This window comes from Mixophyes fleayi, chromosome 3, assembly GCF_038048845.1.
Source record: "Mixophyes fleayi isolate aMixFle1 chromosome 3, aMixFle1.hap1, whole genome shotgun sequence".
Lineage (NCBI taxonomy): Eukaryota > Metazoa > Chordata > Amphibia > Anura > Limnodynastidae > Mixophyes > Mixophyes fleayi.
Window position 1 is genome coordinate 47,079,842 of NC_134404.1, and position 23,520 is coordinate 47,103,361.

At 41.6% G+C, this 23,520-nt stretch overlaps 1 protein-coding gene across 2 annotated transcripts in view; it reads right to left on the reverse strand.

Moving 5' to 3' along the window:
- The window catches only part of ATP6V1C2 (ATPase H+ transporting V1 subunit C2), a 36,101-nt gene that overhangs the window by 5,495 nt on the left and 7,086 nt on the right, over nucleotides 1–23,520 (reverse strand). For both annotated transcript variants that reach the window (XM_075201436.1, XM_075201437.1), the window contains 7 exons: nucleotides 12,666–12,751; nucleotides 6,260–6,354; nucleotides 5,140–5,231; nucleotides 4,179–4,277; nucleotides 2,864–2,932; nucleotides 1,213–1,305; nucleotides 273–366 (listed from right to left, as the gene is read on the reverse strand). In XM_075201436.1, coding sequence (XP_075057537.1) covers nucleotides 273–366; nucleotides 1,213–1,305; nucleotides 2,864–2,932; nucleotides 4,179–4,277; nucleotides 5,140–5,231; nucleotides 6,260–6,354; nucleotides 12,666–12,751 — 628 coding nt within the window. The remainder of the gene's footprint in view (nucleotides 1–272; nucleotides 367–1,212; nucleotides 1,306–2,863; nucleotides 2,933–4,178; nucleotides 4,278–5,139; nucleotides 5,232–6,259; nucleotides 6,355–12,665; nucleotides 12,752–23,520) is intronic.

Sequence of the window (23,520 nt, forward strand, 5' to 3'; positions counted from 1 at the left end):
AATCTTTGAGTGACCTTCCTTGGCACTGCACTAGGTCGTACATGACACCTGACTTCTACCCTTCCATTCAACCCATCTATATCTACCTCATCAAGTGCAGTATTTCACCTTTAGGGGGCGGCATGTCCTGCAGCGGGTAGTTACTAGGTGGGCTGGGCTGTGGGCATAAGCAGGGTCATGCTGGCTGCACCAAAGACTCAGACATAGCTCAGAATATTGCATTACTTCTGTCACTTTGATCAATACACTAGCTGTGCAAATGTAAGACTTACATACTGCTGCTTCTTATCTGCCTCCAGTCTAATGATCTCGTTTTTCTCCGACTGCAGTTCTTTCTCATTAAAGACAAACTCCCGTACTATGAACCTGAAATCAGAAGAGCACCAGGGGTGTTATCATTAAACTGTACTATACTATTACAAACCGTTATCCCTGAGCAATCGTATAATGTTGCAGTAAAGTCTCATGTTATAGATAACAGTGGGCATTCACAGTAGACCAGGAATGGGCAGTTCTAAAAAAAACATTCAACCTGAGACTTCATGGAAGCCACAGCTTCCATGCCTGAGATGTGTAGTTTACTGTAATGTGAGCTACATGTTTCCTACCTCTGCTGTGCATTTCAACACACTGTGACAAAATGAGGTGTCAGCAGAGAGAAGCTGCAAGCAGAGTTACACATTTGTACAGCAGTAAACCTAGCTTAAAGACAAACAGGTGGAGGACATATGTGTGACAAAATAATAGTATGAAGTCTGATTTAACTTACATGCTTCGGAAGTGTCTTTTCCAACAGATACAGCAGGCTGACAGGGCCTGTTTGCAGTGAGAGCAATCAAGCAAAGCAACTAATGAGAACTCCTTTTAAAAGGGAAGGTGGGAGTGTCAACTGCCCATCAAGTTAGGGCTGTGGGAGGAGTATCAAGTATAAAAACCTGTCTGTTTTCATTGTTCAGGGTGACCGATGCTGAATAAGTTGGCCGGTGTCTAGAGAGCTGGTCTCTGTTGATTTAGCGGTAGGGCCACAGGAAAGCGTATGGTATCTTTATGTTGTAAAGTGCTTTGCCATCCTGACATTAAAGCAAAGTAAAAAGGCAAGGAGTTGTTTGAGTGTGTTGCACCAGAAGTGTGCTCTTGTTACAATGCTTTAAACCATTTCAGCCAAGACTTTCTGCTTTTTCGTAAGACGAAAGTGACAAACACAAAACTCACTTGTTTTCTCGAGCCTTTGTTTTAAAATCTTCAATCACTTTTCGGAAGAGGGTGACTGTAAACAAACCCCCTTCTGCGTCCTCTGCGATCATCCTACAGAGAGAGAGAGAGAGAGAGTAGAATAAACAACAGGGCCAGGTCTTGCCAATTCCCGTTGACCAAGAGTGACTCTAATGTGTGTCCTGGTTGTCACTACAGCAGCTTTTCTGTAATCCTTTTCCCTATCTAGATCCAAGCATGGTTGTCTTGTAATTGAAGGAATAACTGGCCCCAGCCTCAGTAGAAAATAATATATTATATGCGGAACTTACTATTTATATCATAAATACACAATAATGTACAATATGTAATATTTAGTCAATGCTCTTCTCAAAAGAGATGGCTACAAAGATGCAATCTAAGGGTTGACACCCAGGGCCTGAGTCATTAAGGAGAGCAAAGCATAAAAAAGGAGTAACATTTGCACCTGGGCAAAACCATGTTGCATTGGAGGGGGAGGTAAATTTAAAATGTTGGGACAGATTTATACTTGGGGTAGGACATATCCTAGATCAAGTTTAAATTTCAGTGTAATAATAAAGCTAGCAAGCATTTGTGTGCTAGATGAAAAAACAGCCAGTATTTAACTTATGTGCAAAATAATAAACTAATTTGCACCCCTTAACTTGTAACATGGTTTGTCACAGAGAACATTTACTCCTTTTTTGCCTTAATGACTCAGGCCCCCAGTGTCCACCGGTAACTTTAATGGCACAACTGTTACGACTCTGCCTATATTTTGTATATAGCAGCAGTACCTCAAATCCACCAGAGGTGCTGCTGTTCTGTTCCTGAACTTTTCACCATGCCTGTAGGAGTTAATCTAATTGCCTGATGCCTGATTAGAACTGCACCTGTCCCATAGCTCCAAATACCTGCCTCAATCTGTGCTCAGTGCAGTTCATCGTTTTTACCTGGCTGTTGCTGGTTTCCTGTTTGTTCCTGTTCTCGTTCTGCATTGCGGCTGTTTGATCTCCTGTTGTGACCCTGTGCCTGATTACCGGACCCTACTTGTTTGCCTGTCGCCCTGACCTCTGCTTGACTATGCTTATTTGCTTGTGACCCGGACCTCTGCCTAGCTATTGGATGTAGCCCTGATCTCTGCTTTTCACTGGACTCAGTTTGTCTGCTTCCCTGGACAGCCTCGTGCCTCCTGGACTGGGGTAACTCATTATTCTTGTCCCTGCTATTTAACTGTACCTGCCATTACTTGGAACCTGTTGCTCTGTGGACTTTCATGCCATTTATCACACATGTTCATATCTGTGGATTTGAGTTAAACCTGTTTAAACAGCTACCTGGAAATCTGCATATCGCACGAACTGAATCCTTAGTTATGAATTTTGCCGAATAAAGTCATTTGGTTTATTATACTTCTATTGCTGCTTCCTGAATGCACTAGGAATCATAACAACAACTTTAATTTATGTGCTTGGGGCTCCACTCCCATCACATTGCAATATCTATCATGATTGGCTGGATAACTTAGCAGCAGTGGGGCGTAACCGGCTCACATCCTACTGTGGCCCCACTCTTTGGCCAGGTGAATCCTGTGCCGAATCCCCTGTCTAAACGAATAAGTGCAGCCGAGGGCTTCCAGATGTCTACTCACTTGGTTGAGCGAGGTACAACCATATCAGCCAGCGATTCGTACGTCTTCTGCCATGCTGAATAGCTTGTCCTTTAAATAAGAAGAAAGTTCAATGAATGCTAAAGACAGATTGGTAATAATCTGCTACTCAATTTAGTTTGCTGAAGAATCATTGCTGGAATGTACAGGGCTTAATAACTAGGGGCCTGATTCATTAAGGATCTTAACTTGAGAAACTTCTTATTTCATTCTCCTGGACAAAACCATGTTACAATGCAAGGGGTGCAAACTAGTTTTCTGTTTTGCACATAAGGTAAATACGGACTGTTTTTTCATGTAACACACAAATACTTCATAGCTTATTTGTACACTGAAATTTAAAGGTGATATTTGTGTGCTACATGAAAAAACAGTCAGTATTTAACTTATGTGCAAAACAGAATACTAATTTGCACCCCTCGCATTGTAACATGGTTTTGTCCAGGAGACTGAAATGAGAAGTTTCTTAAGTTAATATCCTTAATGAATCAGGCCCTAGGAGACTCCGTTCCCTGCGCATCAGGTCTATGATATAGTCATAAAAGTAGAAATATCATCCAAGTACAGTATAAAGTTATATGTTGAGCAAAATGAAGTACTGCTGACCCATTTGTAAGGAAACAGTTAAAATGGGTAAATTGTTACCCTCTCGCCGCATTGCTGTTGTCAAGTTTATTTATCACATCATCATCATCATCCGCTATTTATATAGCGCCACTAATTCCGTAGCGCTGTACAGAGAACTCGCATCACTCCCTGCCCCATTGGAGCTTACAGTCTAATACATAATCACATAAAGTTGACAACAGCAACGCGGCGAGAGGGTAACACTTTACCCATTTTAACTGTTTCCTTACAAATAGGTCATTCACTATTTAACACCTTTTAATATTTTGCTACAAGTGATTGTCCGATAACATTTGAAATATTTTAATAAAAATTAATAAATAATGTTATTTTAATTTCATTAATCACTGAGCGCCCCGCTTATACAAATTTTACCTTGCTCTTTTTTTCATTTGTTCTATGTACAATGGTGCGTGGGTGCCCCTCCCTCCATAGGAATTATAGAAGTAATCGTAATAAGGAAGGGATATATGATTTTCTCGGTGCGCTGTTTTTAACTCTTGCAACAACACAATCAATAACGGAAGCATCAAAGTGATCAGTATATTTTCTCACTGATTAAATACTTGGTGAAATGCTACTCTATGTCCTGTCGCTCATCATCTTTCAATATATTCTGATGGTCACTTTGCTTACACTGTATTGCGCAATTACTGTATCTACAACTTACTTTGGGACAACCACTAAAAGTGTGAGGAGATACTCCGAGTTCAAAACAAAGTCATCTTTATTTACAATGTCAGCTAAGGTCCTGGTGAGGAGGTTGCCCCTGTGAAATAAAAGAGAAATTCATCTGTATGAAAGAACGATGCAGCCATTTTAAATGAGGACATTTACCGACTTTACTTAAACGGTGTTTGGGCACATTTCCTAGGATTTAACCAGGCTTCTGACGAAACACATATTGGTGGACATTTATGAAAACTAGTGCAAAGGAACTGTGGTTACCCATAGCAACCAATTGCATTTACTTAAATTATAGCTAGATTCTGGTTGGTTGCTATGGGCAATGCCACAGTTTTCCTGTGGCCTAGTTTTCATCAGTGTGCCTAATTGTTTAGTAGGCTAGATTTTCGTGAGACAATGTAGCTAGTGAAAGTGGCATAACCTACCAACGCTAGCTGTGGGCATGTCTTGGGTAACAGTTGTGGCCGAGAATTCTTATCTTTCCCACTTTGATTCTGAGTATACGCTACCAACATTCAGCTTAATTAAATAACTCATTAAACATAGAATCCTATAATGGTTTAAAAAACAAAAAAAAAATCTAAAATTCTAAAATATATGGGACTCCTCTAAATCTGGAGGACCGTGGAAAAATCCCTGTGTGTCCTGCCATGAAAAAGGCATAATTGTAAATAGTTTCCAAAGCTACTAACTGATAGGCTGTATAGGCACAACCTCAGAAAACCTAATTTATCTTCATATTTTCATCTGTTAAAGTGTGCTTATTAATATACAACACTGATTGTTCTAGCTTTGTAGCAAAAGCTAAAATTAGAACAGTGCCCCCCAGTGGCAGATTAGTCATACACTTATAAAAGAGAAATCCTCTATCCATACTATAACTTCCCTCTAACCTTCAACAAATATTTACTCAAACCAATGAAAGTATAACGATCTGTACATACACTGTTTTTCTCTCCAGGCTCTGCAGGTTGCCTTTGATGTTGTTGTATGTAAGAGCTCTTGACTTGAGGTCAGTCTCTATCTGTGACATTTGCTGAAATAAAAACATAATAAGAATCAATACCCTTAATAAACAAATAAGTCTTATCAGTCTTATCAGTCTTACCTACACACCCAGCTAGCTGATCAAGATTTCACTCAATTTTACATTGTGAGTGGAGTTACTCTATTAACATGGGATATCGATCATAAATTAATTTATTTGACTTGTTTTCCCTTTAACCTGATAAAATGGTCGAGTAGGTTGAGATAAAGCCTCGGCTTCAGCCCGTGGCCTATAGATGGCTAGGGTGTGCTTTGGGGACCCGCACTGTTCACTGATCAGTTGGAAGGAAAGATATAAAGGAAAACAAAATAACAATTCTGTTGAATATCCCCTTTGAAAAGCACCTGTCACCTTCACACATCTTTAAACAGAAATCTGAACAAACAACGACATGGGTGACACATACTGGAGATCATTTACGAAACGCGTGGGTACCAATCCGCTCTGGACCAATCTCAACACTTTGAATTGCGCAATTGTGCTTTGATTTCTGGCAAACATAATACATTCAGTTGGCCCTTCTTTGGTAAAAGTATACAGGTGCCTGAACCACCTCTATTGTTGCCTCTCCGAACAATGAAAATATTATTAATATTGTTGTTGATTAAGGTGTAACGGTGCTCAGCAGTGCTGGACAGGGGGGAAATGCTGTACTACCGCCTAATATAAAGTGTAGGGCTGCTACAAGCATCCTTTATTCCTGGGACTCTGCCCGTATTGTAATACAGAATCAGCAAATCAATTGTAATGTACACTGGATGCCCGTACACAATGGAGGCAGTTTTGCTTTCCTGGAAGCAGCGCCTCGTGAATAACTGTCCATGAAGTACCTTAACGTCACTGAGATGCACTTTAAATGTTGCATTAATGACAAATTATGAATATGGACAAGTTGGTTTGGCCATTGGTGCCGCCTTAGAAAAGGGGGCAAATATGGTGCTAAATCAAATACATTTAGTTGCACAGTTAGTGTAAATGATGACGTATGACATGATCTCCTGAGGTATCATCCTCACCTTGGTCAGAGAATCTGTTATATTCTTCAGTGGCTGCTTCACAGGGTACTTAGCCATGTCCCACTCAAAACGGGATAAATAACTGACAAGGTCAACTGCAATAACCAGACGACATAAATCAGGTATACAAAAGACAAGATATATTACATGCATTATGTGACCAACAGCAGGAGGCCACTTTCACAGAATTATTACACAACTTTACCATGCAGCACCCAGGCACGGGAGACAGCGATGGATGTTGATATATACAGGTGCCCTGGGCCACGGTCTAGTGTGCAGGTTATACATTTTATCCTGAGTGTAAGAGCTCATTTTACGGTTTTAGATGGATTAGGAAAACCGGGGGTTCATATTACCTCCCAACACTTCAGCTGATGATAACTCTCTGAAACCAATATATGCTATCAGAAACTGCATGGATTTAATTCATATCAAAAGCTTGCAGCCACTATGAATCAAAAATATGATCATTGCTTTCCTTACGTATAATTGCATTTAATTTATTTGCTGTTGTAAAACTCTGAATAGTAGTACCACTATTATAATGCCTCATTGGGACATTAGAACCCCTCCAATTCATATTGTTATATCTCAGGGCCCCCAATGCTTGGAGTCTTCCAGGGATTGTACATTACAATCAGGATTTAGAAACCCACACGTCTACCTAGGAGATGACAAGTCCTGAAACTTAACAACCTTAGCAGGGGTAAGGGGAGCATTAAATGTTCTCCACACTTGATACTTCCTCTGAGGGGGGTGGAGATTAGGCCAAGCCCTTTACTTTCCATTGGATGCCCTTTCAACCTTCCAGGAACATGCGTTTTCATGCACACTACAACCAATATAAAATATCCATTCAAATGTACAATAGTCACACATGCAGCAAAAACGGGGCTGATCTCCCCTCATTCTATTTGAGGCATAAATGAAATTAAACCAAGCAGTGTTTTAGAATACAAATGGAAAAGTTGAAAATAATGTAGAGGGAGTCCTAAAGTGATAGTAGGACAAACATTTATTTCTGTGTCTCACCAATCATATTTTAAAGGTGAACACCTAAATCTGTGAAATTTGTAAAACAAAAGGGCACATCGTTGTTTTATGAGGGCTACTCCAAAGACCAGGAAGTAGCAGGCACCTTTAAATGTGTTGGCGGATACGAGGCACATGATGAAATGCGTTGGGGCATGGCTTGTGGAAAGTTTTTTGGGGGTTCTGGAAGTGTGCTGGTCTCTGAGGAGTTTCTGTTTGTAACAAGGAGGTGGTCAGTGTCAGACGCCGTCTCAGCGCCTCCTCGCTGGCCGGGGACGGACGTCTTCTCCTCACTGAGCGCCCCATTGCTAGGCAACGGGGACGCTCCTTCCGGCGGCGCCAGGGCGTATGCGCGCCCGTTGCCACGGCAACGGGACGCGCACCTCGGCTTCCTTCGGGGGTCAGAGCGTCTGACCGCCGCACCACTGTCCACCAATGGTAACTGACCTCCCACTATATAAATCCTGCTCTGACACCATTAGGGTGCCAGAGCAACTAGTGTACTAGTCTCCAGCACTTCCTATGTTCCTAAGAATTCTGACTGCTAACCTGTGTACCGACCCGGCTCTCCCTGACCTTGATTTGGATATCCCTCTGGTTTTGCACCGATTATCACCGCCATGTCGCGGATAGCTTCCTGGGAGGGCCGCGACCTGCACGTCGTTTGCCGCAAAATCAAAACTTCTTGGCGGGGGTCCCTGGTGAAGACCAGCAGCGTGTTAGACACCGCGCCTCCTAGTTTTGCAGTGCCAATATCCGCAGGTGCCGCATTCCAACTTTGTTACAGTCAGATTATACAGCCTGCGATGATTTGATTTACCTGTTTTCAACCTTATCTGGTACGTGTACATTTTTAACATAACAAGTAATATAAAGTGAAAAAGTCCTGCACAGCGCCCCCTGTCTTTTTTTTTTGTTAGTTTTCAAAAATCACCCCCTGCTGTCAGGGACAGCATCTTCCAGGAATAAATATTAAGTGAGGCACAGTTAGCAACTGTACAGGCACCGTTGTGTCCAGGGCCACCGAGAGAAATTACAGCCCCGGTACAGCAACTTCTTGTGGCCCCTTCCATAGCTGTCTAAGGGGGCATGGCCACACCAGGTTGTTGGCTCCTCCCACTACATAGACAGGCCAGGGACCCCAGATAGGCCCGGGCCCTGCTATTTTGTACCTGCCCCCCCCCCTCCCTTGGCAGGAGCTGGCTGGACTTGGGTGGCAGGGGGGCATCTGCCCCCCAGGCCGGTCCCATAGTGGGCTACCTTGGATTGGGTTACTGGGCTAAATGCATTTTTTTTTCCTTTAAAATGTTCCTAATAGGCTGCTGAGTCAAGTCTTGCCTTTAAATTTAGCTGTCAAAGTCGACGAATATCGGTGAGTTGCAGAAAGTGCAGATTATTACAGTTACCCCATGAGTCAAGAGGGCCTGTGGCTATGTCCTCCTTTCCCCGCGGTGCAGTGCACATTATGTATATAAATGTAAATGTACTGATATATTTCTAAGGAATGAGGCCCATTCACATGTACGGATATATGTCTGGATCTAAGTACAAATTACCCAACACGTCCATCCGGGTGCGGCATGCTAATGTAGTGTACACACTGAAACCATGTACACAGGGGTATGCTATGAATGCAGTGGTCCTGTCTGCATGAGTAATAATTCTCCCACCACACACACATCATTTATTCTATTCACTTTGGTTACAAATCCATCTATTTTACGTGTTTTGTAGGTCTCCTGGACTCCCAGGACAGCAGACAATCCTCCCACAAGGAAGTGGGCAGGATGGGAGACTCGATGACGCGATTTGCGGTGAATTGCGTAAGTTTGGCCCTGCCCGTGACAAAATATGGATTCTGTCGCAGGGACGGGGCCAGAATGACGCAATTGACCATGTCCTGTTCCCTTCCGCCCTCCCACCATGCCCCCTGTCTGCAATCTCCCAGGGCTCCATATATCAAAGTTAACAAGTATGTTTTAGAGTTTAACATATTTTAATTTTAATTTCTTTAAAACATAGAATTAAAAGAGTTAAATGCAACTATTGTGCCAACTTGCAGCCCACAGGACACTCCACACTACCTATAAAGAAAATATAACACAGCCTACGGTGCAATGTTTGGCTGCCTGTGAAGAGCACATGTGACCACAAAGAGTTAATGGGCCCGCTGGCCTGGTGAGGTGCATGTGAGCTGTGCACAGGGTTCTCTCTTCTCACTGATAGCTGACCCGAACTGTTGCTTTTCCATCTCAGGTATTAGGAGCCATGAAACTGACACCACTTGCAAAGTGCTCCGACTGTACAGTGTTTCCATTCCTCTAGAGGTGGATTATACACCGATCAGCCACAAAATTAAAACCACTGACCTGTGATGTGAATAACATTGATTATCACATTACAATGGCACTTGGCAAGGGGTGGGATATATTAGGCAGTAAGTGAACAGTCAGTTCTTAAAGTTGATGTGTTGGAAGCAGGAAAAATTGGCAAGAGTATGGATCTCAGCGACTATGACAGGGGCCAATTTGTGATGGCTAGAGGACTGGGTCAGAGCATCGCCAAAACATCAGGTCATGTGGGGTGTTGCTGCTGTGCAGTGGTTAGTTCCTACTAAAAGTGGTGTAAGAAAGGACAACCGGTGAACCGGCGACAGGGTCAAGGGCACCCAAGACTCATTGATGCGCGTGGGGCTCGAAGGCTAACCCGTCTGGGCCAATCCTACATAAGAGCTACAGTAGCACAAATTGCAGAAAAAGTTAATGCTGTCTATGAAAGAAAGGTTCAGAACACAGAGTGCATGGCAGCAAGCTGCTTATGGGGTTGCAGAGCTGCAGACCGGTCAGAGTGCCCATGCTGACCCCTGTTCACCACCGAAAAAGCCTACAATGGGCACGTGAGCGCCAGAACCGGACAATGAAGCAATGGAAGAAGGTGGGCTGGCTTGGCCTGAGGAAGCACATTTTCTTTAACATCGTGTGGATGGTTGGGTGCGTGTGTGTTGTTTACCTGGGGAAGAGATGGCACCAGGATGCACTATGGGAAGAAGGCAAGTCAGCGGAGGCAGTGTGATGCTCTAGGCAATGTTCTTCTGAGAAACCTTCCTGACATTCATGTGGATGTTACTTTGACACATACCACCTACCTAAACATTGTTACAGACCAAGTACACCCTTCATGGTAACGGTATTCCCTGATGGCAGTGACCTCTTTCAGCAGGATAATGCGCCCTGCAACACTGCAAAAATTGTTCAGGAATGGTTTGAGGAACATGACAAAGAGTTTAAGGTGTTGACTTGGGCTCCAAATCCCCCAGACCACAATCTGATCGAGGCCCCACCTCACAATTTACAGGACGTAACGTCTTGGTGCCAGATACCACAGGACACCTCAGAGGGGGACCTATATATATTTGTCTGGTGATCTGGTCTGAGTATTTTGGACTCTACACTATACCAGTATTTATATTGTGTGCATTATAGATATGGTATGCTTATAATAAATATATTAGGCATTTGAGAAAAAGCAAGGATAGAATAGTTTAATACGATATAGACGTCTTTTACAAATCTATATAAATAATTGCTAATTGCTAATAAGTTTGTAAAAGCATAGTATTTTTGTTACATTAAGCAATAGTTACATGAAACCATTATTGCTTACTAACAAATAAAACATCCAAGAACCTTTATTCAATATCTATATGATCTCCATATTTAGGGCTATTATTTTTGTGGCACAGAAAACTCGAACAGTATTTGGTCTTGACTGTTGCTGAGCCCAACATGAACCAAGTCTAGGATCACCACCACTCAGACCAAGGGGTATATTTACTAAACTGCAGGTTTGAAAAGTAGAGATGTTGCCTATAGCAACCAATCAGATTCTAGCTATCATTTATTTAGTACATTCTACAAAATGACAGCTTGAACCTGCCGCTAACTTTTCTTGGTTCTTCGCTACACCTTGACAACATGACTGGCATTTATCATGTTACTGCACATGAGCACCTGTAACGGAAGAAAGGAATATCTCATCGCACACAGCGGGGAGGTTATCTGAGTCATACGGATATCGTGACCAGACTACGTGGCCATAATGTCACACATCCATCGTAACCTGATCACTGTACCCCTACAACTAGAGCCACAATCTCTCCAGCAGCCAGAACCTGGAAAATCCATGCTGAAAGGAAACACACAGCACACATAAAACATTTTACATACTGTGCATGTGCTTCAGTTTCTTCTGCTTCCCTGGAAAAAGACCGGTTGTGAGACAGGAGTATTATTTTACACTAAATGAACCTGGGAACACATAATACAGTTACTGTCCTATTTATGCATCCCAGCGCAAGACCGTAGGGCTGTTACAAGGTCATTGGTTCAGATCACCCACCCAGGCTTCCCTCCAGCATGCTCTCTCCTACCTGTGTTCCACTCCCGGACACCGAAGACCTGGAGAATGTATTCCCATATATTGCAAGCAGGGCAGTATTACCTCTCTGTCTGCCTGTATTTCCCAGTACTGTTTTATTACTGTGTTTATTCCTAATTGTATTGCTACAGAATTAGCTGACGCTAAATAAATGATGATGATATGCATGTGATCTGTACCACTATTTACTCATAATAATAAAACTACCCTTCAGGCACCTTAACTCTGTAGAGGGAGTGGCCATTAATATTGCCCCTCCACAAGTGCTCCCCCCAACAGTCTAGGTCAGTAGAAGACCCTCCCCGGTGAACCCAAGCTTGTGAGGATATGTCCAGTTCTAATGAAATGTAAACATTTAAATAATAAATTGCTGCCTGTTGTGACACTGTGAGAGTGTCCAGCCATCAAGAGGAATCAGCAGCTGCTATCGCTACATAAGTTATATTCAGTACACACTACTGTCTAGTTTAGTAGGAATTTAATATGCCAGAAGTGCTGGTATCTCCTAGAGTACTAGTGGGCTGGTCAGCGACCACTACATTTCTTAACACAGGCTTCAGTCAGTTCTGCTCTTTTAAAAGCCAACGACTAACCGGCATGAGGGCCTCATTACTGTGAAGGGTTGGAGCGGGTGCCATAAATAAACAAGCTGTCCAGGGAATGAGTCCTCTAGGTCATGATTAGCCAGAGATTCTTTTTTTGCTTTATTTTTTTTTATTGTTTTGGTTTTTGGCTTGTACACAATGGTGGGCTGGTGCACTAATGTGTGGTGGCTTTTTTAGTCCATATCGGAGACGGACTGCATGGTGCATATTGTTAGCAAGTATGAAGCCTGGGTACCTGAGTTCATCACTCCATGCTGTTTGTAACCATTTGTCATTAATCTACATAACAAAATTGTGAGGTAACAATGTTTGGGTCTTGAGGCACTCACCTCCATTAGCCAGTAAGTTTTCCTGGGCTTTCTCTGCAGAATCATTCATCACTTCCCCAATATACTGAGCAATCTTCTTAATTACACTGTAGTGGAGAACAAAAGCACAATAGGATAGTTACATGAGACTGTCACTTGTACACCTTATACAATTTAAACTTAGGCCGGAATAGTACCAGCAAATATCATAATCATTTACTCTACGTGGCACCAGGGGCGGACCCAGACATTTGTCCTACGCCGGGCGATTTTAGGGAGGGCGATTTAGGCCCCGTCCCCTTTCTAATTTCTAAGGCTGCCGGCGGCTGCACAGTATGTGCAGGTCCGCTCGGCAGTGACAGTGTGCTGCCCCGCTGCTCTGATTGTGTTTAAAACACAATCAGAGCAGCCGGGCAGCACACTGTCACTGCCGCCGGCAGCAAGCCCCTGCTGGGGGGACGATCGCCCCTGATCGCCCCCCCTTGGATCCGCCACTGCGTGGCACCCATGTTGTATCAAACTTAAGGGAAAAACAATCTGTAGAATCAGCTTGTAAAGGTAAGGTTAATCCTAGCCCTAACTCCTAACCCTAACCCTAACTCCTAACCCTAACCCTAACCCTAACCCCTAACTCTAACCCCAAAAATAATACTTACATTATCATCATCATCATCATTTATTTATATAGCGCCAACATATCCCGTAGCGCTTTACAATTGGGGACAAACATAATAAACTAATAAACAAACTGGGTAAAACAGACAAAGAGGTGAGAAGGCCCCGCTCGCAAGCTTACAATCTACATTAGATGAATGGCAGCCGGGTCCGTCCATTGCCGCTTTAAGAGGAGTCACGTTTTGACGTGACGTAATTTTCCACAGTTGGCAAGACATCGGGTCGTCACGTCAAGTCATCTGGGTCATGGTAAGTCGTTCTCTTTTTCAGGTCGGTATAGTAGTCTTCGGAATCCTCATGCTGTAGTCGTCCATGTCGGGGAAGTCAGTATCGTTAAACTGACTACCACCGCTTTATATAAATCCCCTCCAATAGATGCCAGGAGTTCATTGAGAACGACTCGAAATTGTTGAGTTCCCCGGACATTTTTGGAGAGTAGGCAAGTATGCCATAGCAGGATTTGGGTGCAGTGACATTAGGTAAGTACAGATTAGCCACACCAGTGCAGAGCAGTTGAAAAAAATGAGTAGAAAGTTGTTGTAACCCATAGCAACCAATTACATTCTGTCATTTTTATAGTGCAGTCTAGAAAATGTAAGTAAGGGGTTGCTATGTGGTAAAGCACTGCATTGGCATAAACATATCTGAACCCCCTTCCTCAGTGGCATCTATGGCAGGAAAAACACTGCCCCAAGTTTTGACACTAAATACCCACATCTCCGATTTGGCTGTGAGTAGCTGCGTGTGCACACAGTTTAATTAGAAGTGAGCTGAAGTGGAACCTGACATCAAGCCTCAAAAATCCCCTTTACTGTCCAAGAGCGACATGGAAAAACTTTCAAAGTCAAAGACTGCCCATAGTAAATAAATAATGACAGGAGATGAAACAACACTCTGAATACTTCTACCCCTCTCACTCATGCTGGGTAGGGACAGTGCTGACAGGTTTTAGCTGCCTGGTTAGAACAGCTCTGATCCTGGCTCCTGTGTATCCCATAACACAACGTGGTTCCTGACTGCACAGAGTGTGTAGGGCTGTGCACACAAAATGGTGTTGTGAATTTCAGTTGCACAATCTAACACAGACTATCATATGATCTAACAATTTGTAAGCATGCCGAGAAAATCTGAATAAGAAACACTTAAGATGTTGTACAAGGCAAGTAAAATGATTGCTTAAAGGACAATTGCAGGACATTGCTTAAAGGACAATTGCAGTTCTCTCCATGGTTACTTGACAACGTTGTGTGCCATAACTGAGGCAATAAGCTACACCTCCCATCATTAAGTGCCTTATAACACCATCATCAATTCTGAGAGCTAACACCTGCAGAAAATGTAAGACAAAATGGAGTTTAAAGGTACCCACAGCAACCTAATTATACATTGCAACTCCACAGGAGGCCAGGCATTGTTGATCTGCCAATCTGACCACACAAACAGCAATACAATTATTTTTTATGTAATGGCAATCAAAACCATCACACTTAGCCGATCGCAATTCTAAACAATAGTTCTGGTTAGTTCACAACATTTTAGAGCATTCATTCCCATATAGGTAGCGATAATGGTAATCTCGTCCAAAATGACTGCGCCACAATTAAAAACCTTTGTGTATGGACAACTCACAACACTGTGAAAGAACCAGTAGAAGGAAACACAGAAACATCTGATACGACTACATACATGACTAATACAGAGAATTTCAGCAGCCCACACCTATGTGGGAGCCCATGAATGAAAGGATTTAGGGTCCCATTCTCGTATGTGTTCTTATTTAGTGTTCACCATTCTGCTTAGTTACAGCCAACCACTAAGTGAAACCAAACTTAGTAGATACATATTTCATAAAGGGACTACTACCTTTCAGTAATGCCTACTCACATGGAATGTGCAGGAGACTACCGAATTTCGGGGGACAGCAGGCCATCGTCCTACACCCTGCATATTTTGGATATCCCAGAGGGGAGGTCAAGTGTCCAGGGCGTGGCATAGAGAATGGTGTCATTTTAACCCTGTCCCCCTCGCTGCCTTGCCACCATCAGGGTCATCATGTCACAGGGAACAAGACCAAAATGACGAGAATCACATCACCAAGGCTCCCGTCCCACCCACTTCACTAGGAACTGGGCAGTATGCGGGAGGATAGCCTGGTCTCCCTGGCGTCCCGGAGGACCCCCAGAAATTTGGGAGTAATACCTTTATAAAATATGTACTAACTAGTGCCATTTATATTTGATTAAGACTTTCATGCTTTTCTGTTTATATTATTGGAGTTTTTGTCTTTTAAGTTTTATGTCACATAAATGCACAGTGTGTTTAAATCCAACTCTGAGGTTTGTGTGCAGTAAAACAATGTCCATCAGCACATGTCTTTAGAAGTGTAAAAAAAAAGAATAAATACAGAACATTGCTCCACCCCCTTAAAAGTGTAACCAGCACAAGCGTTTATGGCCTCACCCCATATAAGGAGGATCCGCAGCATGGGGTCCCCCTGTCACAGTTGGAGTCAAGAATCAGCATCAACCTGGAAAAATAAATTCAGGCCACCACCCATAGGTAAACTAGCCCTGTGCTGCATAAAAAAATAAATCTCTGATTGGCTCTTCCCAATGTCCCCCTGTGGCTTTAGGGTTGGGAGTAATAAGTTAAGGTTAGAAAAACAAGTGCGGAATTACAAGTAACAGCAAGCCATGGCAGCCCTTAACTGCTTGGGCACGCTGGCACTTGTAGAACTGGCACCCCTGACAGCCATGAGCACGCTGGCAATTGTAGCTCTTCATCCAAGGATTAAGAAAATAAAAAAACTCCAATAGGACGACGCAGGACTTGTTCCTGGTAGAGCCATGATGAAATGAATGAGAAGAGGCCTGTCCACAAATAACCAATCAGAGTGGCTTGCCTTTGATTGGCTGAAGCGTGAGAAAAAAGCTCTGATTGGCTACTTGCATATCGACCTCCACATGGTTTAAGAATCAACAAAATTGTATCAAAGACGTTCGTTCATTCAAAACCCATTTTGGGTCTATACGCAAGTAGCCAATCAGAAGCAAGCTGCGCTGATTGGCTATTAGTGGCCTGGTCCCTTTGCATTCTGTTAGGAGAAAGTCTTGTGTCGTCCAACAGGTTTTTTTTAACCCATGGAGTAGTTATGGACTACATCAGGACGGGATATAAGAAGATCCCTATTCATTTATGACCTCTAAGAAGTTATGATCCCTATGAATTTAGGAGTGCAAAAAAGATGGAAACGTAAGAATTGCTGTTTATTTCTAATAAGAGATTTATTATATGGTGTCAGTTAATTTATTTCCTGCAGACTATATGAGCCATTGGCAGCCACGACCATGATAGCACTTGTACTGCTACACGTTTTAGTTTACATTGTAAATAAAGAGCAGATGAGGGGATGGCAAATAAATTACTGCGCCCTCCTTTGGCTATTTACTGTGGGGGTTATCAAAATAACTGGCGACATGGCGCAGCCAATAAGAGGTGACAATGATGTTACATGTCCTATAGACACATTACACAATGTCAATATTCTCCAAGCAGTAATTCTTGGATGATTTATAATACAGCTTCTCATTCCTAAGAACGATGCGGGTTTCAGTGATCCCCAACAATATTCGAGGCAGTGGGGAGGTTATAAATATATATATATATATATATATATATATATATATATATATATATTTATTTATTTATTTTTTAAAAAAGGACTATACTTTATAAATACCATGTAGAAAAGTAGACAATGAGTAATTTACATGATTTTTCTGAAGATCAGATTAGTAGTCAGTCAGTTACCTCGTTTTACCTTCGTCCCAATACTGATGCCTTGCATATTTTCCTCATAAAATATTGAGGAGTCTACTCTCAGAGTAAGCATTTCACACAGCTCAGGGTAAGCAGAGTTCAGCCTGCCACTTAACAACCACCGGATACTCAATCCGTATGTAAACACAGGTAATAGACATACCTTTCACAATGGATATAGCGCACTTCATGTAATGCATAAAAAGCATACATAGACATCAAGGGCCTGATTCATTAAAGAACTTAGGCAAGAATTTGAGTAAGTTTTCTTTCTTAAGATTTCTGGAAAAAAAACATGTTGCAATACAAGGGGAGTAAATTGGTTTATTATTTTGCACACAAATTAAATACTGTCTGTTTTTTCATGTAGCACACAAAAATCACCTTTAAATTTCGTTGTACAAATAAGCTATCAAGTACTTGTGTGTTACATGAAAAAACAGACAGTATTTAACTTATGTGCAAAATAATAAACTAACTTACACCCCTTGCATTGTAACATGGTTTTGTCCAGAAAACTTAAGTAAGAAAACTTACTCAAACTCTTGCCTAAGTTCCTTAATGAATCAGTCCATGAAACTCACTAAACTTTACACAAGAGATAGGGTGCTCTTATTTCCAGAGTGCACAATGCAACTCCCCCCCCCCAAAAAAAAAAAAAAACCTTTATTAAAACACATATGCCCTGATTAACCAAGGCACACATTCTGTGCACAATGTGCGTTTATTTAAAAACGCACGTAAATCGGCTGTGAGTACCTCCAAATTCAACAAGGAATGAATCGGAAGATAAGTGTGCTGATAAATACGAGTGTAGGTCTGCTCTGGTCTACTACACAATACACTGCGGGATACACCCAATGTCTATGTAAAATCTAATTCTGGAAACTATTGAATTAATGGTATCTGTTAATAATATAAGCATTAATGACAGTAAAGTTAAAAACAGAAAAAATATTTGCTTTAGATTTTTTTCTTTTCCATAAAATACATTTATTAGGGTGATCTTAATGTTTACTGAACCTACAATACATTTTTACAGTTGCTCGTGACTGCAAACACATGTTATAGCATGCATACGATACTGTCATCACTACTGCTCAGGACTTAGACTAGCCCTGTAGCTGGAGCAAGAGATACGGCAGAAAAGCAAGTAACTTTGAAATGCCCAGAGCTTGATGTGGACATGGCTGCGTGTGCTCCAGTTTGACACGCCCTTACTGTACATTGACTATGGGTGAACGCCCCTTCCCCGCCCAGTTTGCTCCCAGAAAACATAAACTGTAGTAAGTGTGTGGATGCAGCGATACGTACTTGAATGCAGTGAATGTTGCGGTGTTCTGTGGCGTATGTCCTGGTACTGGGAATGCGCAGAGTGATTTTGTGTACAATGTGCACAAAATCGGCATTAACGCTCTTTAATGAATCAGGCCCATAGAGGTCAAGTCATACACTGCCCCTTTTCACACCCAAAGTTCCACGTATTATGTCTGATGGAATTACCCGCTCGCTACGCCACACGTGAAAACTGAGGAGTTTGTCAAGTGGGAAAGTCATCCAACTGTGAGCAACGCTGATTCCTCTGCTTTTCTTTGCCTCAGTTATTGAGGAACTGCAGCCAGCTTTTGTAGAACTACAAGTTCCAGCGTGTACTGGCAGCCATTGGCTGGAATGCAATTGTGGGGTTCGATGGATTGTTAATCCAATGGGAAATTCTTCTGATTTTGTAAAAAACATGAAAGCAACTGCTCAATACAAACACCTGCAGCTGAATGACTATATATATTTTATTTTTTATTATTGTAGTATAATGGACTTTAGACCAGTTTAATAGGCCACTGGGGTGGTAAAGTAGCCACAGTCTTTTTCATTTCCCTGGACCCCAAAGCCCAGGCAAGGAAGAACTCCAGGACTTTTCAGTGCAGAGCTGGTAGTCTCTGAGATAGGACACACACTCTATTTGCCCCGTACCTCCCCATTGAGGCTTCAACCCTGCAGTAACCAGGCTGGTGCTGGATCCCACTATGATAGGGGAACCTTACTCTACCTGGCCCAGCTTGTCTAGCCAGGTTCTGGGTTCCAATTTAGCAGGGGTACAGTACATTCATCTCCCCCTTAGTGAAGGTTATGGACTTTAGGGGGGTACACTATATTTTAATCTTTAATTTTGTATTTATTAATCAGCGGAACTTCTCCCATTCATTTCAATAGCTTACTCATTACAGAGGAGTTTCTACATACTGGGAACCCCATTGAAATGAATGGGCTATTGAAACAAATGGGAAAAGCTCTGTGCCGCTTGGATCATTTACAAACTCATGTGAATGAATCCAAAGTATAACATGGGTATACTGCAAGTGAACCATCTATCAGACATGTAATAGTTTGTATGCGGCTGTCACATGCAGTTTGCACTCAAAAATATATATTTTTATCATTAAACAAATTTAATTTTGGCCCAGCCCCCCTCCCCATCGCCACCTACTATCTGTCTGAATCTATCCCAAACTCTAGATGTAAAATTAGCCTAAAGTTGATATACTTCCCTTTTTCTAATTAACCCTCACATTTTGTAAATAGAAATAGTAACCCACAGATGTGATCTTTTCTCTAGGTTCACTAATTTAATGTGGCCCCAAATGCAACAAGTGCTATCAATACGAGAAAAAAAATACATTCAATTAGTTTATGTTAATCACAATGGAAATATGTGTAACAAGATTTTATAGACATGAAAAACCTCACTATACTTAAGAGAACTGAGCAAACCTATTCAGTTGGTTCCTTTTTAATTCAGGATTAGTACACTAAATACATATATTTTTCAGCAATGTTACTTTGTATTATTTTAATATTATTTTTACATACATTGTAAATTTAAGTTACTTGATCGTAAATACTATGTAAATATAGAATAAGTTTACCTTAGACTGCAATGTCAAATCTAAAACAAACTCAGAACTAAACAGTAAATATATACAGTACACACTTGCTCACAAACAGCTGACAACTGACTGTTCTGTACCAAGAACTAACTGAGTGACATCACAAACTCTGATTATGATGTCAGCAAGTCACATGATCAGCCTAGTCAAAGCTGTTAACCACTCTCCCTGTCTTCCTGTCACTGAATGGAGATAAATGACAAGTAATGCTTATAATATTTTTAATGTATGTTATCACTTTTTTACATATAGGAAGAATTACTCCAATGCACAAAATGAGCAAAATAACAATGGTGCAATTTGCTGGTAATTTTGCCTCGTGACCAAGTGATGGAGTCTGGCTATGAGATGTCCTAAAGTAGCACAAGACTGCAAGGAGGGAGGAGTCTCATCCAAGATCAGTAACTGGCTTTCTCCTGCAGGACTGTCCGGATTTGAGAAGACTGCCCCTCTGCCCCGCAGTTGGCACAAGTCCTGACTTGCTAACGTTGGGAGGTATGTCCCAGCTAAAGATGGTGAGCTGGTGCCACTTGGGCGCATGGTAATTCAAGAGAGTTTGGCCCAGGCGGCCTAGAGTGTCACAGACAGGGTGTGGCCAAGTCGCGATTTAAGATTTCGAACTGTTGTGGGACATGCTCTAAAACGCGTAAACTGTAACCATGAACCTCGCTCATACTCTAAAATGACCCAGAACTGTGGTCTCTCCTCTCCAAAACTATAGTTATATAAGAAACCCTCACACAGAATAGGTTATATTGCTCTTTTAAGCTACTTTATATACTTTTTGGGATATAGTTGCAATTACCCCACATGTTTTGCCCATGGCAATTTCTGTATTCTGGATTTCTGTGGCCTGTTTAAAAGCACTGGACAACCTTGTTCTTTTATATGGCAAAAAAAACTCACCTTGTTCTTTTATATGGCAAAAAAAACTCGTCATCCATATAATTTAAAATAGGTAGTACATTATCATCATTTATTTATATAGTGCCACTAATTCCGCAGCGCTGTACAAAAACTCACTCACATCAGTCCCTGCCCCATTGGAGCTTACAGTCTAAATTCCCTAACACAGACAGACAGACAGACTAGGGTCAATTTCTTAGCAGCCAATTAACCTACCAGTATGTTTTTGGAGTGTGGGAGGAAACCAGAGCACCTGGAGGAAACCCATGCAAACACGAGGAGAACATACAAACTCCTCACAGATAAGGCCATGGTTGGGAATTAAACTCATGACCCCAGTGATGTAAGGCAGAAGTGCTAACCACTAGGACACCGTGCTTCCCAATACATAAAATTGTGTATTATAGAGAGTAATACACTCCTTATTGTACATTATAACAGATGCTAGAAGTCACCTTAGATTTCCGTGACATGTATAACAGTACGTATACTACGGCCTCATGTTTTTATATTGTTCTATTCTGTGAATTCTGATATTGGTATCTTTTACACCAGTACCCCGTACATCCTTTCTTAAAATCGTGTAGTTTAATCTGCTATATGCAGCCACATAGATACTGTACACAGTGACCCTTCACTGCGGAGCTGACTATGTACAGTTTTTAATGAAGTCATGTCAGTGGTGTTCCTCATCTGTAAACACAAGATTGTAAAAGAAAAGGGACAATTGCCCTTCTGAACCATTTCCAATTCTTCCCTGTTCCCCAATGTTACCCAGTTAGCACTCTACTCATCAATGGTTAATAACAGCTTATATAATTACATATTGTAGTGCCGTGTATTTATAAAAGAAAACAAATTCCAATGGTAATATCACCAAGGCGTAATACCAAAAATATATAAAAATAAGTCAAATAAACAGCTTTACTCATGATTATTAAAAGCAAAATGTGTACAAATTATTATTATTATTATCATTATTATTATTAATTAAATACAGGTAAGTAAATAAATTAAATTTTACATCTAAATAATGCTGTTTGCTGATGATATACAGGGGCGCACAGAGGATTGTCGGGGGGGGGGGGACCCCCCCAAAAAAAACAACCCAACCCAACCCGTGCGAGAGCTACTGCGCAGCAGCTCCGTTTAGGCAGCGCTGTCCTATACAGCAGCCGCGGTGCTGTCAAATAAGCGTCCGCGGTGGTGCTGTATACACTACAGCACCGCCGCGGACGCTTCTTTGACACCGCCACGGCTGCTGTATAAGACAGTGCCGCTATAGTGGCCATTTAGTTATCGCAGGGGGGGTTTCTGGAGACTCAGAAACCCCCCCCCCCTGCGTGCGCCACTGATATATAAAAACAACTGTAAACAATAATGAGACTTACAGCAAACAAACAGACAGGCAGTTTAAAAAAAACTTACTCCAATTATAAAGTGTATATGTATGTAAAAAAATACCACATGTGTTTTGTAATGCAGCAGAGTCAAGAATTTACTCCAATATTTCCATAAACATAAAGATTGGGTATAATTAGATGGAGTCACAGAACTATTCAGAGACCGATTTTAAATGTTGCACCTAAATAAAATTTCAGTAAATGAGCCACTATGTGGGCGATACTTTACTTACTGGCAGCAAAGAAAACGGCTTTGATAACAGAAGTACTTGCTTTTATTGTCTGTTATGCAGACTTGTGTTGCAGGTATAAAAAAATGTATAGGACTAGTAATGTGGGATAGATTTCTATCAAATATGGCATCAACAGTGAGCGACTTCTGAATAAGAAACAGAGCTATTCTGAAACTCAAGCAAAGGCAACACATTTATTTAGTATTATTTATTTGTACAGCGCTACCATAGTATGCAGCTCTTTCCAGAAAATATTGAATCATTCATATCAGTCCCTGCCTCATTGGATGTTACAGTCTGATTCCTTGCTACACAAACACACAAAGGGCTAGATTTACTAAACTGCGGGTTTGAAGAAGTGGAGATGTTGCCTATAGCAACCAATCAGATTCTAGCTGTCATTTTGTAGAATGCACTAAATAAATGATAGCTAGAATCTGATTGGTTGCTATAGGCAACATCTCCACTTTTTCAAACCCGCCGTTTAGTAAATATACCCCAAAGTGTCTATTTTTGTCAGAAGCCAATTAACCTACCAGTATGTGTTTGGACTGTGGATGGAAACCCACGCAAACACAGGGAGAACATACAAACTCCACACAGATGCCCTGGTTGGAATCAATCCCTTACTAACTATCGCGTCACCTTATCCACACCAGTACAACAAATGACAATATTAAGCTCCACTTTAAATTACATGATAAACAGACTACTATGTAGCAGCCTAAGATTTAATTCAATACTAACAGTTCATTTAACTGTTGAAAGAAACTTTTGGAATTGGAGACTTATCTCTACATTGATTCTCAATAACATAAAGCACTGTGTACCCTTTCTCCAAGCTGTGATTAGTATACACACATGTAAACAAGGCTGGGACTGACCCTGGCCACTT